General features: G+C 50.2%; 1 gene segment (V, D, J or C); it reads left to right on the top strand.

Moving 5' to 3' along the window:
* LOC117888224 overlaps positions 1 to 16,159 on the top strand; it is an 18,748-nt gene extending 2,589 nt beyond the window's left edge. The window contains 2 exon segments of the V gene segment in view: positions 15,110 to 15,436; positions 16,035 to 16,159. Coding sequence covers positions 15,110 to 15,436; positions 16,035 to 16,159 — 452 coding nt within the window.
* Positions 16,160 to 17,285: the final 1,126 nt, after the last annotated feature.

Genomic DNA, 17,285 nt, shown 5'->3' with positions numbered 1-17,285 from the left:
CTTTTTTTGCAACAGCATCACACTGTTGACTCATATTTAGCTTGTGGTCCACTATAACCCCTAGATCCCTTTCTGCCGTACTCCTTCCTAGACAGTCTCTTCCCATTCTGTATGTGTGAAACTGATTGTTCCTTCCTAAGTGGAGCACTTTGCATTTGTCTTTATTAAACTTCATCCTGTTTACCTCAGCCCATTTCTCTAATTTGTCCAGATCATTTTGAATTATGACTCTATCCTCCAAAGCAGTTGCAATCCCTCCCAGTTTGGTATCATCCGCAAACTTAATAAGCGTACTTTCTATGCCAATATCTAAGTAGTTGATGAAGATATTGAACAGCGCCGGTCCCAAAACAGACCCTTGCGGTACCCCACTCGTTATGCCTTTCCAGCAGGATTGGGAACCATTAATAACAACTCTCTGAGTACAGTTATCCAGCCAGTTATGCACCCACCTTATAGTAGCCCCATCTAAATTGTATTTGCCTAGTTTATCGATAAGAATATCATGCGAGACTGTATCAAATGCCTTACTAAAGTCTAGGTATACCTCATCCACCGCTTCTCCCTTATCCACAAGACTCCTTATCCTAGCAAAGAAAGCTATCAGATTGGTTTGACATGATTTGTTCTTTACAAATCCATGCTGGCTATTTCCTATCACCTTACCACCTTCCAAGTGTTTACAGATGATTTCCTTAATTACTTGCTCCATTATCTTCCCTGGCACAGAAGTTAAATTAACTGGTCTGTAGTTTCCTGGGTTGTTTTTATTTCCCTTTTTATAGATGGGCAGTATATTTGCCCTTTTCCAGTCTTCTGGAATCTCTCCCGTCTCCCATGATTTTCCAAAGATAATAGCTAGAGGCTCAGATACCTCCTCTATTAGCTACTTGAGTATTCTAGGATGCATTTCATCAGGCCCTGGTGACTTGCAGGCATCTAACTTTTCTAAGTGATTTTTAACTTGTTCTTTTTTTATTTTCTCTTCTAATCCTACCCCCTTCCCATTAGCATTCACTATGTTAGGCATTCCTTCAGACTTCTCGGTGAAGACCGAAACAAAGAAGTCATTAAGCATCTCTGCCATTTCCAAGTTTCCTGTTACTGTTTCTCACTCCTCAATGAGCAGTGGGCCTACCCCGTCCTTGGTCTTCCTCTTGCTTCTAATGTATTGATAAAAAATCTTGTTTCCCTTTATTCCTGCAGCTAGTTTGAGCTCATTTTGTGGCTTTGCCTTTCTAATCTTGCCCCTGCATTCCTGTGTTGTTTGCCTATATTCATCCTTTGTAATCTTCCTAGTTTCCATTTTTTATATGACTCCTTTTTATTTTGTAGATCATCCAAGATCCCGTGGTTAAGGCAAGCTGGTCTTTTACCACATTTTCTATCTTTCCTACCCGGGGAATAGCTTGTTTTTGGGCCCTTAATAGTGTCTCTTTGAAAAACTGCCAACTCTCCTCAGTTGTTTTTCCCCTCAGTCTTGATTCCCATGGAACCTTATCTATCAGCTCTCTGAGCTTCCCAAAATCCGCCTTCCTGAAATCCATTATCTCTATTTTGCTGTACTCCCTTCTACCCTTCCTTAGAATTGCAAATTCTAAGACTTCATGATCACTTTCACCCAGGCTGCCTTCCATTTTCAAATTCTCAATGAGTTCCTCCCTATTTGTTAAAATCAAGTCTAGAACAGCTTCCCCCCTCGTAGCTTTTTCAACCTTCTGAAATAAAAAGTTGTTTGCAATGCAGTCCAAGAACTTATTGGATAGTCTGTGCCCCGCTGTGTTATTTTCCCAACATATATCCGGATAGTTGAAGTCTCCCATCACCACCAAATCTTGGGCTTTGGATGATTTTGTTAGTTGTTTAAAAAAAGCCTCATCCACCTCTTCCATCTGGGTAGGTGGCCTGTAGTAAACTCCTAGCATGACATCACCCTTGTTTTTTTACCCCTTTTAGCCTAACCCAGAGACTCTCAACACTTCCGTCTCCTATGTCCATTTCCACCTCAGCCCAAGTGTGTACATTTTTAATATATAAGGCAACACCTCCTCCCTTTTCCCCCTGTCTATCCTTCTTGAGCAAGCTGTACCCATCCATACCAACATTCCAATCATGTGTATTATCCCACCAAGTTTCGGTGATGCCAACAATGTCATAGTTGTATTTATTTATTAGCATTTCCAGTTCTTCCTACTTATTACCCATACTTCTCACATTTGTATATAGGCCTCTAAGATACTGATTTGATCTTGCCTCCCAGTTTTGCCCTGACCCTCCTTTCTCTCTGCCATCATAGCCCACACTCCCTCCTATTTCCGACCCATCTCCCAGATCTCCATGTTCCCCACTTACCTGTGGGCTTTGCTCACCTGTCCCCATCGAACCTAGTTTAAAGCCCTCCTCACTAGGTTAGCCAGTCTGTGTCCAGAAGCTGCCCAGAACCATTCACTGTAACAGAGCTGGAACAGACACTGGGTAACATCAAGTGTGGAACAGCTGCGGGCTATGACACCATATCTCCAGAATTCCTGAAAAACCTTGGCCCCAATGCACAGCTTTGGCTTGTGAAATTTGTCACCAGGGTCATCAGTGAAGGGAAGCTATCAAAGAGATGGCACACCGCAAAAGTCATTGGCCTCTTAAAGCCTGGAAAGGACCCAAGTCAATCATCAAGCTATTGTCCCATATGGTTACTGTCGGTGTGCTTCAAGGCACTGGAGCGCTTGGTCCTACAGCGCATATTACCCAACGTGGAGAGAATTTTGAGCCCTGACCAAGCTAGCTTTCACCGAGGCTGTCGCACATGCGACCAAGTCTTCCTGTTGACCACATCTGCTGAAAATGGCTTCCAGAGAAACTTGAAAACAGGCGCTGTTTTCATCAATCTAACAGCGGCCTACAATACAGTACAGCACACTGGCCTGCCCGTGAAGATATCACAGGTCCTGCTACCTTGGATCACAGACGTCGTTGAACTGTTCCTCTGCAATAGGCAGTTAGAGTCCATATGGGGGAGAAGACGAGTTCTGGGAGATGACAGAGCAATGGGTACCCCAGGGCTCTCTGATTTCTCCAACCCTGTTCAACCTTTACATCAATGACCTGCCAACAACGGAGTCACAAAAGTTCATTTACACAGACGACATCTGTTGCAGTACCCAGGCCTGGATGTTTCACGAGCTTGATGCTATCTTAAACCAGGACACGACAAAGTTAGCTGACTACTGTAAGACTTGGCGCCTCCAGCCAAGAATCATAAAAACAATCTCCAGTTTGTTCCATCTTCATCACGCTAGTGCAACCCGAGAACTGCATGTTTATCTGAATGGTCAGAAGGTGAAGCATGAAGTAGAACTGGTCTACCTAGGTGTGATCTTAGACCGCACACTGAGTTACCATGCCCACCTGAAGAAACCAGCAGCTAAAGTTAAGACGCGCAACAATCTTCTTAGCAAACTGGCAGGTTCGTCATCGGGTGCTCATGCTCTAGCTCTGCGGACGTCAGCTCTTGCAACCGCGTATTCGGTGGCGAAGTCCTGCACACCAGTTTGGAGTCGATTGTCACATACCAAACCAGTGGATACGCAGGTAAATTCGGCCATACACATCATCTCCAGCACCCTGCATCGAACCCCACTCCCATGGCTTCCAGTTCTGAGCAATATCGCTCCTCCTCATATCAGACCAGAGGTTGCCACTGGCAAGTTACTGAAGCAAGTACGTGCCAACTCTAGCCTGCCACTGCACAATGACCTTTTTAAAACACCAGCTGCACGTTTGCCGTCATGTCGCCCATTATGGTCTCATCCACCATGCCAGGATGTTAGGGTGGAAACACTCTGGCGAGAGGAATGGATCTGTTATAATCCCCAACCAGCCCCTCGTCACCGACCCCACAATCTACCTGCCTGGTTTTGACCTGCCCCGTCGCAAATGGTCCCTGTTGAACAGGTTCCAGACCGGGCCTTCATCACAGCCCTTTGTGCAGTTGCAGCACAACTCAGACTATGACACATATTGTTGACGAGTGCTGCTGACTAGGTTCAGCGGTGACCTAGAAGAACTGCATCATGCCACTGACGATGCCATCGCTTGGCTAGACTACTGTGCACATGTTAAACAATTCTTTTCCAATTCTAATACGTCTTTCTTAGATGGGGTGACCAGAAGTGCACACAATATTCAAGGTGTGGGCATACCATGGATTTATATAGTGTCACTGTGACATTTTCAGTCTATTATCTATCCCTTTCCTTATGATTCGGAACACCGTTAGCCTTTTTGACTGCAGCTGCACATTGAGCAGATGTTTTCAGAGAACTATCCACAATGACTCCAAGAGCTCTCTCTTGAGTCATAACAGCTAATGGTGACCCCCCATCATTTTGTCTGTAGAGTTGGGATTATGTTTTCCAAAGGGTATTACTTTGCATTGATCAACATTGAATTTCATCTGCCATTTCTGTTGCCCAGTCACCCAGTTTTCTGAGAGCCCTTTGTAACTGTTCACAATCAGCTTTGGACTAAATTATCCTGAGTAGTTTTGTATCATCTGCAAACTTTGACACCTCACTGATTATCCCTTTTCCAGACCAATTATGAATATGTTAAACAGCACTGGTCCTACCCAGATCCTTATGGACTCCGCTATTTGCCTCGCTCCACTCTGAAAACTGACCATTTTTTCCTACTCTTTGTTTCCTATCTTGTAAGCAGTTACTGATCCATGCAAGGACCTTCCCTCTTATCCCGTGACTTTCTTTGCTTAAGAGACTTTGCGGTGAGACCACATCAAAAGCTTTCAGAAAGTCCAACTACATTATATCCACTGGATCACCCTTGTCCATGTGCTTGTTGACACTCTCAGAGAATTGTAATAGATTGGTGAATTCTAAGAGCTCTCCCCTTCCCCCGCCACATTCTCTCTCTTTACGTGGGGAAGAGGGGACAACAACTTGTCCCAGCTCACTCCATGGACCATGTGAACTGCTCAGTCCAGTCTCTCTCCTCCATTTCCTTGTGCAGGACGGGAACTCTCTACTGACTAAGGGTTTCCAGCCCCTGCAGCCTCAGGGAAGGAAGCTGCCACTCTGGTTACACCCTCCTGAGACATCCCTATTCATGGCCCCAGAGATCTTGCCAAGGGCCTGCCTCCAAGAGGGGGAAGGGAGATCCTGAGATTTCCAATGTAAGACACGCCCATGGCCAGGTGATGGAGCAGGGCTGTTTGCTTAAATATTTACAGGGAAGCATCAGCCTACCCAGGAATGACATTCTGACTGATGTACGTGGGAATGACAGAAATTCCACTCAGAACGTACCTGGTAGGGCTGCTAACACTCCAGGATTGTCCTGGAGTCTCTAGAAACTAAAGATTAATCTTTAATTAAAGATTATATCATGCGATGAAACCTCCAGGAATACGGCCAACCAAAATCGGCAACCCTAAAATTCACAGTGCACGTCACTGCTCGACCCTCCACTGGAGACCTGGCCTGCACGGCCCCAGCATCCGCTACCGCTCACACCGGCTGCCTCTGAGTCAGAACAGAACATTAGTGTCACGGGAAGAGGCAACAATAGCAAACCAGCTAGGACAAGGTGACTTCCCTAGATTGGGTCGCTTTAGTCTTAATCTAGGCAGGTGCAACTTCTGAAATCCCTGGGTAATCCCTTCCAAAGATGTGACTAGGCTGATGACGTGATCAGTGCAGCCAGCACAGAGAAGAACACCCTGAAAAGGAACAACATGAATGCTGGAAACAACTGTACGTGATGTTCCCGCAGCTGTGAGAGACAGTGTGTAGGGGTCTGCTTTGTGATGAATTCAGCTTGGAGCGTCTCCAGCTTTTGTGAAACCCTGGTCAGTATAAACTTAGTAACAGCAGCACTGACCACCAGGGGGTGCTCTTCACCCTCGCAATACTGGAGCTCAGAGTCTGTACTAGGGCAGTGTTCTCCGACAGGCAGTCTTGCTTGGAGTGCTGGGAAGATCCCCAAAACCCAGGGGCTGCTGTAACCCAGAGGGGGCAAGTGTTCCCCTCGCCCAACCCACACTGACCTGCTGCAGGGAAGTACCACTAAAAGGGGAGCAGTCAGGAGCCAGCTGACTAGATCCCCACGGCCCCCATTGTTCACAGTGGTCATTAGCTGATTCCTCACTGTCTTTCAGTGGGGCTCCCCTCCAGGAGTGTGCAGACCAAAAGGGTTTCAGTCCCACCCTTCCCAGCAGTGCCTCACCTAGCTGCATGCTCCAATAGCCCCCCACAGCTACCAAGCAGCACCATCCCGGTCAGTCCCAGCCCCAATCAAGCACAACTCCAGAGCCCAGGCAGCAGCCACTCACTCCACAAGCCACCAGTCTGCAGCAGCCACATCTCCCAGTGACACCTAAACAGCCAGCAGCCGTCCCATCGGACACACAGCCGCAAACCAGCCAGGGTTTCTTGCAGCCACAAAAATTGTGGGTCAGGGTCATGACACGAAACCCAGCTAGGTTTGCAATGCCGAGTGGGGAATATTGGAGACGCCTCGCTCCAGGGGGGTGCTCTGAACGGTAACAGTCTGAGCGGACACAGCACTTTGGGAGCCCCTCACCCCCTAGATAAGTTTTATTTTCCTTGCAACCAGAAAACAAGGGTCTGTCAGTAGCTGTCTCTGAGGGGAGGGAGGTGCCAGTAGCAGCCAGTGAGCAGGGAGCAGATTTGCATGAAGGGGCCGTTCTCTAGCTCTGGGGGTTTAAGAGAGAATCGGAGGGTCCCAGCCACAGACCCGTTTCCCTCAGGAAGCCGAGCTCGTCTGGATTCCCCACCATGGCCTGGGCCCCTCTGCTCCTCACGCTGCTCACGTACTGCTCAGGTGAGACGAGTCTGGGGGTGGGGGGCTTATCTCAGTCTTTCAATTAAAAGGGGTCTTTGATTTTAGAGCCATTTCTCCCATTGGTTCCCCAGGCTGCTGGCTGAGAGCTTTAATCATCATGATTTTATCCCCATGTTTTCACCTCCTCTTGCAGGTTCTCTCTCCCAGTACGTGCTGACCCAGCCACCGGCAGTGTCTGTGTCTCTAGGGCAAAATGCTCAACTCACCTGCACAGGAGAAAAGATTGACAAACAGTATGTGTACTGGTACCAGCAGAAACCTGGCCGTGCCCCCGTACTCGTTATATATAAGGATAGTGAGAGACCCTCTGGAATCCCTGAGCGATTCTCTGGGACGAGCTCCGGTAACACGGCCACGTTAACCATCACTGGAGTCCAGGCACAGGACGAGGCTGATTATTACTGTGAGCGGTGGCACAAAGACAGTAACACTACTCACAGTGACACAGCCAGATGGGGAAGTGAGACAAAAACTGCCCGTTGACACAGAGGATCATTTATTCTCATTCTTTCTGTGACAGCGTGAGGGGCCATTTCCGAGCTGGGAATGGAGGCTTCTTATTTTGTCTGCCCACAAACCTTTCTCGGCACCCTGGGCTCACAGTTTGTCTCCATAGTAACCCCTGGGGTGGGAAAGGGCTGAGTCCTCCCTCCCCTGGCACAGGTTCCAGGCTCTGCGCTCCAGTGAGTTGAGGGACCCTTTCTGAGCACTGGAAAGTCCCCCAGCAGACAGCTCTCGTGGGGGTGGCTCCTGCCCCAGCCAAGCAGCCATTGCTACTGAGAACCCCAGGGGGTGCTGAGGAAAGGGGGAGGTGCCACACCCCTGCCTCTCAGGAGGTGGCCAGGTTACTCAGTAGCCCACCAGCTGCTCTTCTTCTGAATCGATTCCTCAGGGGAGTGGGGTGAGCACGGCAGTGATGCAGTTACCAAGTGTCCAGAGGGTTGTCGATGTGCTCCTGCTGTACTGCAGTTGTGCAGAGCAGGGATCGAACGCTTCGGGGGGGATCTCACCCCCGAAAGAGGGTTTGCTGAAAGTCCCCACTGGGTGCAGCCTGGGGCATCGAAAGGCAAAGTGAGTTCTGCGTAACTAGAGCTGCTCCAAACGTTTCAGACAAATAATTTATTCAGCAAAAGGTGCAATTTCCGTCCAACCGAAGTGACACACAAATTGGACCTGGCTGGTTTTGGCCAGTCACAAACTGGCCAGAGGTTTGGCTGGTGCTGCTCTTACTGTTCCTGACACTCCCCCCTATGCTTAGTTTACCCGGTGGGGAGGGGGCTCACTTAGACCATGGGCAGCCCCCGTTCAACTCCTGGCTCTGGAATCGTTCCAAATTGGACTTTTACAACACTCCAAAATGTAAAACATTTCAGATTCGATCTGATCTGAACTGAAGACACATCCAGTAACACCTGCTATTTAACCATCTCCGGGGTCCTCGCAGAGGATGAGGCTGATTATTACTGTGCTGTGGGGCACAGCGGTGCCTGTTACAGTGACTCAGTCAGATGGGAAAGTGAGACAAATTCCTCCCTCCCCTCCCCCAGCCAGGTTCTGTGGTGGTGGGAACAAAAACACACAAGCTGCAGTGTTTGGTTTTTGCCTGTAACGCATCACACAACAGTTCTTCTTCACAGTGAAGGTCATTTCCCCACTCTCAGCAGTTGCCCAGAGCTTCCCTAGTCTTCCCTGTTCTCTCATCACACGCTCTCTGCTGGGGTCCAGGTGGACACCGCTAAGAACATAAGAACGGCCAGACTGGGTCAGACCAATGGTCCATCTATCCCAGTATCCTGTCTTCCGACAGTGGCCGGTGCCATAAGCATCAGACGGAATGAACAGAACAAAGCAATTACTGTGTGATCCATCCCCTCTCGTCCCGTGTTAGCATCTGGCAGTAAGAGATTTAGGGAGACCCAGCGATTGGGGTTGCATCCATGAACATCTTGACTAACAGCCATTGATGGACCTATCCTCCATGAACATACCTAGTTCTTCTTCCAAACCCAGTTACAGTTTTGGCCTTCACATCATCCCCTGGCAATGAATTCCACAGGTTGACTGTGCATTGTGTAGAGAAGTAGTCGCTTAGGTTTCTTTTAAACCCGCTGCCTATGAATTTCATTGGGTGACCCCTGGTTCTATTGTTATGGGACAGGGTAAATAACGCTTCCTTACTGACTTTCTCCACACCAGTCATGATTTTATGGACCTATATCATATCCCCCATCTCTTTTCCAAGATGAACACTCCCAGTCTTTTTAATCTCTTCTCAGATGGAAGCTGATCCATATCTCGAACCATTTTTGATGCTCCTCTTTATACCTGATCCATATTGGTATACAGCTCCCAGGTGTCAAGAGTTCCAAACAGAAGCGGTGGAACTTCCAAAAGGCCGACTGGGTAAAACACCGGGAAGCGCTGGAGAAGAGTGTGGTGACAACGCCAGCCCAGCATCTCTTGGTAAATGAGACCTACTGTCACTTCTGTGGTGCTATCTACAAAGCAGTCTGCAGAGCCATCCCACGCGGTTGCTGCCCGGTCTACATCCCCGGTCTCGACGAGGAAAGCGCTGCCTTGCTCAAGCAGTAGGAAGCATCTGGTGACCCAGACGTCGCAGACCATCTGATCGAATTCTTGGACCCTGCTTCCCGAGCCAGATGGGAGGAGATGACCGAGAGGATGAGCTTTATCCGCTCCAGCCGTAAGTGTTGGAGTCAGCGCCGACGCCTTGGAGCAGCACAGTAGCCACCTTCACTCTGCCGACCCTCAGTGACACCCAACCAGGTAGCCGGACACCTACTGAAAGTGGCCAGAGCACCTTTGGAGAAACAGGTGCGAAGACAAGTGTGGAATGAATGGCGTATGTATAAATGTGTAAACCAGATCGGAAGCTGTCCAGAACTATTCACTGTAGCACAGCTGGAACAGACATTTGTAGCATCAAGTGTGGAACAGCTGCAGGCTATGACACCATATCTCCAGAATTCCTGAAAAATCTTGGCCCCCATACACAGCTTTGGCTTGTAAAATTCATCACCAGGGTCATCAGTGAAGGGAGGCTACCGAAGATATGGTGCACCACAAAAACATTGGCCTCCTAAAGCCTGGAAAGGACCCAAGTCAAGCATCAAGCTATCGTCCCATATCCTTATTAGTGGTGTGCACCAAGGCACTGGAGTGCTTGGTCCTACAGCGCATATTACCTGATGTGGAGAGAATTTTGGGCCCTGGCGAAGCCGGCTTTCTCCGAGCCATAGCACATGCGACCAAGTACTCACGCTGACCACATTTGTTGAAAATGGCTTCCACAGAAACTTGAAAACAGGCGCTGTTTTCATCAATCTAACAGGGGCGTATGATATTTGCCTCTGCGCACTCTGAAAACTGACCATTTTTTCCTACTCTTTGTTTCCTATCTTTTAAACAGTTACTGATCCACGCAATCCCATGGCTTACTTTGTTTAATAGCCTTTCGGGTAAGAACTTATCAAAGGCTTTCAGAAAGTCCAAGTACATTATATCCACTGGATCACCCTTGTCCACGTGCTTGTTGACACTCTCAGAGAATTTTGTAATAAATTGGTGAATTCTAAGAGCTCTGCCCTTCCCCCTCCACATTCTCTCTCTTTACTTGGGGAAGAGGGGACGACAACTTGTCCCAACTCACTCCATGGACCATGTGAACTGCTCAGTCCAGTCTCTCTCCTCCATTTCCTTGTGCAGGACAGGAACTCTCTACTGACTAAGGGTTTCCAGCCCCTGCAGCCTCTGCACGGGCAGAGGAAGCTGCCACTCTGGTTACACCCTCTTGAGACATCCCTATTCAGGGCCCCAGAGATCTTGCCAAGGGCCTGCAGCAAAGAGGCAGAAGGGAGATCCTGAGATTTCCAATGTAAGACACACCCATGGGCCAGGTGATGGAGCAGGGCTGTTTGCTTAAATATTCACAGGGAAGCATCAGCCTACCCAGGAATGACATTCTGACTGATGTACGTGGGAATGACAGAAATTCCACTGAGAACGTACCTGGTAGGGCTGCTAATCCTCCAGGAACTAAAGATTAATCTTTAATAAGGATTATATCATGTGATGAAACCTCCAGGAATACACCCAAACCAAAATTGGCAACCCTAAAACCCGGAGTTCACGTCACTGCTCGACCCTCCACTGGAGAGCTGGCCTGCACAGCCCCAGCACCCGCTACCTCTTACGCCGGGCGCCCCGGGGTCAGAACAGAACATTAGTGTCACGGGAAGAGGCAACAATAGCAAACCAGCTAGGAGGAGGTGACTTCCCTAGATTGGATTGCATTCGTCTTCATCTAGGCAGGTGCAATTTCTGAAATCCCTGGGTAATCCCTTCCAAAGATGTGACCAGGCTGATGATGTGATCCGTGCAGCCAGCACAGAGAACACCACCCTGAAAAGGAACAACATGAATGCTGGAAACAACTGTACGTGATGTTCCTGCAGCTGTGAGAGACAGTGAATAGGGGCCGCTTTTTTGTGATGCGCTCAGCATGGAGGGTCTCTAGCTTTTGTGAAACCCCGGTCAGAATAATCTTAGTAACAGCAGCACTGACCACCAGGGGGTGATCTTCACCTTCACAGTACTGGAGCTCAGAGTCTGTATTAGGGCAGTGTCACGGGAGTCAGGCTACACACTGCTGGCCTAGAGAGATCTCTGGGCTTTGGGGCTTTTTATTCCCCAACAGCGCTCACATGATCTGGACAAAGGACCCTAGAGAACACTGTTTGGATTCCAACTTCCCAGCCACCCCATCTCTGCTCCCTGGTCTCTGGGGCAGGGGTTCACCGACTGGCAGTCTTGCTTGGTGTGCTGTGAGGGTCACCAAAACCCAGTGGCTGCTATAACACGGGGGGAGCGGGGAGGCAAGCGTTCCCCTCGCCCTGCCCACATTGTCCTGCTGCAGGGAAGTACCACTAAAAGGGGAGCAGTCAGGAGCCAGATGCCTTGATCCCCACCGCCCCCATTGTTCACAGTGGTCATTAGCTGGTTCCTCGCTGTCTTTCAGTGGGGCTCCCCTCCAGGAGTGTGCAGAGCAGAAGGGTCTCAGCTCCACTCTTCCCAGCAGAGCCTCACCTAGCAGCATGCTCCAATAGCCCCCCACAGCTACCAAGCAGCACCATCCCGGTCAGGCCCAGCACCAATCAAGCACAACTCCAGGGCCCAGGCAGCAGCCACTCACTCCACAAGCCATCAGTCTGCAGCAACCACATCTCCCAGTGACACCTAAACAGCCAGCAGCCGTCCCATCGGACACAGCCCCAAACCAGCCAGGGTTTCTTCCAGCTATAAACATTGTGGGTCAGGGTCATGGCAAGAAACCCAGCTAGGTTTGCAATGCCAAGTGGAGAATGTTGGAGACTCCTCGCTCTAGAGGGAGTGCTCTGAACGGTAACAGTCTGAGCAGACACAGCACTTTGGGAGCCCCGCACCCCCAAGATGAGCTTCATTTTTCCTTGCTACCGGAAAACAAAACAATTCTTGTGTCTCTCCGTAGCTGTCTCTGAGGGGTCTGATCAGCCTGGTTAGTGTGGAGAAGAACATCCTTAAAGGAAGAGGGTGAAAGCTGGAAGGGACTGGCTAGCGATGTTACCTACAGCCCTGGAGAGTCAGGGACGGGATCATGGCAAGTGCGATGCTGGCCACTAGGGGGCAATATTAATCTGTGGGAGCCGACCCCACTGCAGGGAGTGGCTGTGAGTGCTGGTGTGCACCAGCCCTGGGTGCTGGGTGAGGTGCGTGTGCCACACGCTCAGAGTCAGGGGCTGTCAGCGCCCAGCACCAGTCCCCTCCTGCTCCAGCCCACAAACACTCACACTCTGGGGAATAACAAAGGACGCTGTGCGAGGGCTGCCAGGAATCAATGGGGCCATCACACTTGGCACGATGGTTATGCATTTAGGGATGACTAACAAGAATTTTAGTTATAAGCTGGGGGCGCATTGGTTGGAAGTAACGGAAGAGGAGAAGGACCTCGGAGTCCTGGTTGATCGCAGGATGGCTATGAGTAGGCAATGTGACGTGGCCGTGAAAAAAGCTAATGCGGTCTTGGGATGCATTAGGCAAGGTATTTCTAGTAGGGATAAGGAGGTGGTGGTTCCATTATACAAAGCACTGGTGAGATCTCATTTGGAGTACTGTGTGCAGTTCTGGTCTCCCATGTTTAAAAAGGATGAATTCAAACTGGAACGGGTACAGAGAAGGGCCACTAGGATGATCCGAGGAATGGAAAATCTGTCGTATGAAAGGAGACTCGAGGAGCTCGGTTTGTTTACCTTAACCAAAAGAAGGCTGAGGGGGGATATGATTGCTCTCTTTAAATATATCAGAGGGATAAATATCAGAGAGGGAGTGGAATTATTTCAGCTCAGTACTAATGTGGACACGAGAACAAATGGATATAAACTGGCCGTCGTGAAGTTTAGGCTTGAAATTAGACGAAGGTTTCTAACCATCAGAGGGGTGAAGTTCTGGAACAGCCTTCCGAGGGAAACAGTGGGGGCGAAAGACCTCTCTGGCTTTAAGATTAAGCTTGATAAGTTTATGGAGGGGATGGTTTGATGGGATAACATGATTAGTCAATAGGTCAATAACGTGCCATCGCTGGTAATTAGTAACAATGGTCAATGATGGGATATTAAAAGTTACTACAGAGAACTTTTTCCAGACGGTCTGGCTGAAGAATCTTGCCCGCATGCTCGGGGTTCAGCTGATCGCCATATTTGGGGTCGGGAAGGAATTTTCCTCCAGGGTAGATTGGCAGACGCCCTGGAGGTTTTTCGCCTTCCTCCGCAGCATGGGACAGGGGTCGCTTGCTGGGCAGGGGTCGCTTGCTGGAGGATTCTCTGCAACTTGAAGTCTTTAAATCATGATTTGGGGACTTCAACAGCTGAGTCAAGGGAGAGAATTATTCCAGGAGTGGGTGGGTCAGCTTTTGTGGCCTGCATCATGCGGGAGGTCAGACTAGATGATCATAATGGTCCCTTCTGACCTTAAAGTCTATGAGCCTATGAGTCTATGAGACGGCTTAACGGTACAAAGAAAAGATGAACCAGCAGCTTCTCCCTCATTCCCGTGGGGCGGCCGGGCCAGACCTGAGCAGGGCTGTGACCCGCTCACTAGGGGCCAGGTTCTAGTTCCCAGAGTGGGGAGCCAGGCCTAGCCAGCCCTGTGGAATACGGAGTTTGTGCGTTAAATCGGGACAGTCCTGCGAACCATGGGATTGATGTAAGGTCTGCGAATATCAACTGCCCTCATCCAGCTCCCGCTCCGAAACTAGCCCAATTCCACTCCCCGTGTAACAGCACCCACCCATCCAGCACCCACTCCCTAATCAGCCCCAACCCAACAGCACTAGGATGACCAGATGTCCCGACTTTATAGGGACAGTCCTGATTTTTGGGTCTTTTTCTTATATAGGCTCCTATTACCCCCCACCCCGTCCCAAATTTTCACATTTGCTGTCTGGTCACCCTCAGCAGCACCCACCCCATCCAGCCCCCCTCCGTAACCAGCCCCAACACCAGTCCCCCTCCAACAGCACCCACCCATCCAGCACCCCAGAAATGATCACCCCAAAACTGGCCAGGATTTCTTCCTGCAATGACCAAAAATGGTGGCATGACTGAAAACAACTGTGGCCTGGGGGCATGAGAAGAAACCACAGTTTACTTTGAGGTCCCAGGCAGATAAATTTGGAGACTTCTAGGGAGAGGGGTCTGCACTTGACTTTCTGAGCAGACCAAACCCATTGGGAGCTCCTCACCTCTGGGACGAGCTAGACGTTCTTTTTGCCAATGAAAAGCAAAGCAGTCCTTTCCTACATAGGTGTCTGAGGGGATTTATGCAGCGAGACTGTCCCCTTGCCCTTGGGGAGTGAAAGGCAGCAGCAGCCAGTGAGCAGGCAGCTGATTTGCATGAAGGGGCCGTTCTCCAGCGCTGGGGGTTTAAGAGAGAATCGGAGGGTCCCAGCCAGAGACCCGTTTGCCTCAGGAAGCCGAGCTCGTCTGGATTCCCCACCATGGCCTGGGCCCCTCTGCTCCTCGCGCTGCTCACGTACTGCTCAGGTATTATAAGCGGGAGAGTTTTTCTCCATCTCTTTATTCAGGGGATTTTCTCTTCCTCAGGTTCCTGCACGGCCTGTGGTGTGTTAGCTCTTCAGATATTGATTTTATCCCCATGTTTTCTCTTCCTGTCTCAGGTTCTCTCGCCCAGTACGTGCTGACTCAGCCGCCTTCAGTGTCTGTGTCTCTAGGGCAAAAGGCTCAACTCACCTGCTCAGGGAACAACATTGGGGACAAGAATGTGCAGTGGTACCAACAGAAACCTGGCAGCGCCCCCGTACTCGTTATATATGGTGATAGCAACAGACCCTCCGGAATCCCCGATCGATTCTCTGGGGCCAACTCCGGTAACACGGCCACGTTAACCATCACGGGAGTCCAGGTACAGGACGAGGCTGATTATTACTGTCAGGTGTGGGATGATGACAGCAGCGCTGCTCACAGTGACACAGCCAGACGGGGAAGTGAGACACAAACCTCTTGTCATCAAAGGGGAACGTTTAATAGTATTTGTCCTGTGACAGCGTGAGGGGCCATTTCAGAGGTGGGGGAGCAGGTATCATATTTAATCTGCCCAGAAATCCTTCTAGGCAGAGGCTGGGTCAACGCTGTGTCTCCCTCATAACCCTGGTGAACAATCTCACCCAATGCACAGAGCTCTAAAGGACAATTCAGAGAGCGATGGGATCTTGTCCCCATTTCTGTGAAAGGGACAAACTGGACTCACACCCAGTGCCTGGCTCCGTGTCAGTTCTCTCATCTCACCTCTTCTCTGATACCCCCGGGAATGAGGACGCTCCTCATCTGGTAACAGTCCAAGGCTGGACACTGTTCTCCAAACTTCTACTGCCAAAGTCAGACACGTTCTCTTCTCCTCACACCTCTGTCTAGACATACACACACACACACACACACACTTCCCCGCAGTGGGAATGGGGGATGGACCCTCGCCCACTGGAGAAGATCACTTGAGTGTCAGGCTCCTGGAGCCGGCAGCCAGAGCTCACTTTTCCCCACTCTCCATCCCCACGGGCCTTGGGGGCATCTGTGTCCTGCACCCAGGGAACCCTCAGACCCCTCCCAGCCTCCTGAGATCCTGCACAACAGCCTGCCTGCGAGCTGGGGCCGAGGCCTGTGACAAGCCCCCACGTGGCACCAGCAGGAAGGGGAAGAGCCTCAGTCTCTGACTAACGGGAACGTTAAAGAGCTGATTTCTGAGGTGAAAGGCACAGGAGCAGGAGGGCTCTGACTGCACAGAGCTGCGCCAAACTCTCAGAGCGCTGAGCTAGGGCGACGGTTAGTTAGCGCAGCCCTGACACCAGGGGGAGGGAGGCAGTGTGAATGCACTGGGCTGGGTTCACTGCTCCCGGCTTAAAACAAGAAGTCCCAGAACGCTCCTCTGCTGCTTCCATCTGCTTCTGTCACTGTCCAGTCAGTGCAGCAGCTGGGACTAGAACTGCAGAGTTCCCGGCTCCAAGTCCTGTCCCCGGAGCGCTGCCTCTCACCCCTCCTGCTGGGGCAGGCTCAGTGCTGCTGCTGGTGGGTACCTGCCTGGCTCTGCTCCCTGGTGGGGCCATTCTGGGATGGAGATCGAATGTGATTAACAACAACGTCACAATAACTTATGCAAACCTCTTTATTCAGCCCCAAACTGAAGGGTGCTGCTTTCCTGCACAACATACACCCCACCGCAACCACTGACACCCCACAGACCTGCCCTGCCTGCCCAGCAATGCAGATAGCCCAGAACTGAGCCATATAATCAGCAGAGATTGAAACCAGGCCGAAATGACCACTTGAGACAGATGGGAGTTACTTAATTGTTCACCTCCAGGCACAGCTCAGTATTCAGAACAGCCAAGGGTCATTTGTGGTGGTGTCTGTGCAGGTTTCACATGAAGCATAATCAATCAACCCTATATATTTATTGCCATTACTGTGTATCTGTTTCATAGAAGGCCTCTGGGGTGTTCTAAAGTTTCAGTGACATCAGCCCATTGTGACTTCCCTGCCCTGTCTGGGACAGCGCCGCTCACGCCACCACCAAGCTGTTCTGTCTGTACATCCATTTCTGCAGGATGCTGACCCACGGCAGGGGAACTGACTGAAACAGGGCCTGAGATGGCTAAATACCCTCAACACAGGATGCCCCCACCCTTCACACGGGGCACTTTCCCTGTGATCTCGAGGACCAATGAGACAGGATCAGATTAGCATAAAGGTGGAGTTTGTGTGCGCCTCCCCCAGGAGGATCAATATAAGGGGCAGATACTGTCAGGCAGTCTCAGCGCATTTGACTCTTTTTCTCCCCAG

Source organism: Trachemys scripta, chromosome 15 (genome assembly GCF_013100865.1).
Source record: "Trachemys scripta elegans isolate TJP31775 chromosome 15, CAS_Tse_1.0, whole genome shotgun sequence".
In the NCBI taxonomy this organism is placed as follows: domain Eukaryota; kingdom Metazoa; phylum Chordata; order Testudines; family Emydidae; genus Trachemys; species Trachemys scripta.
The sequence above is the reverse complement of the archived record's forward strand: the minus strand, read 5'-3'. Positions and strand labels throughout refer to the sequence as shown.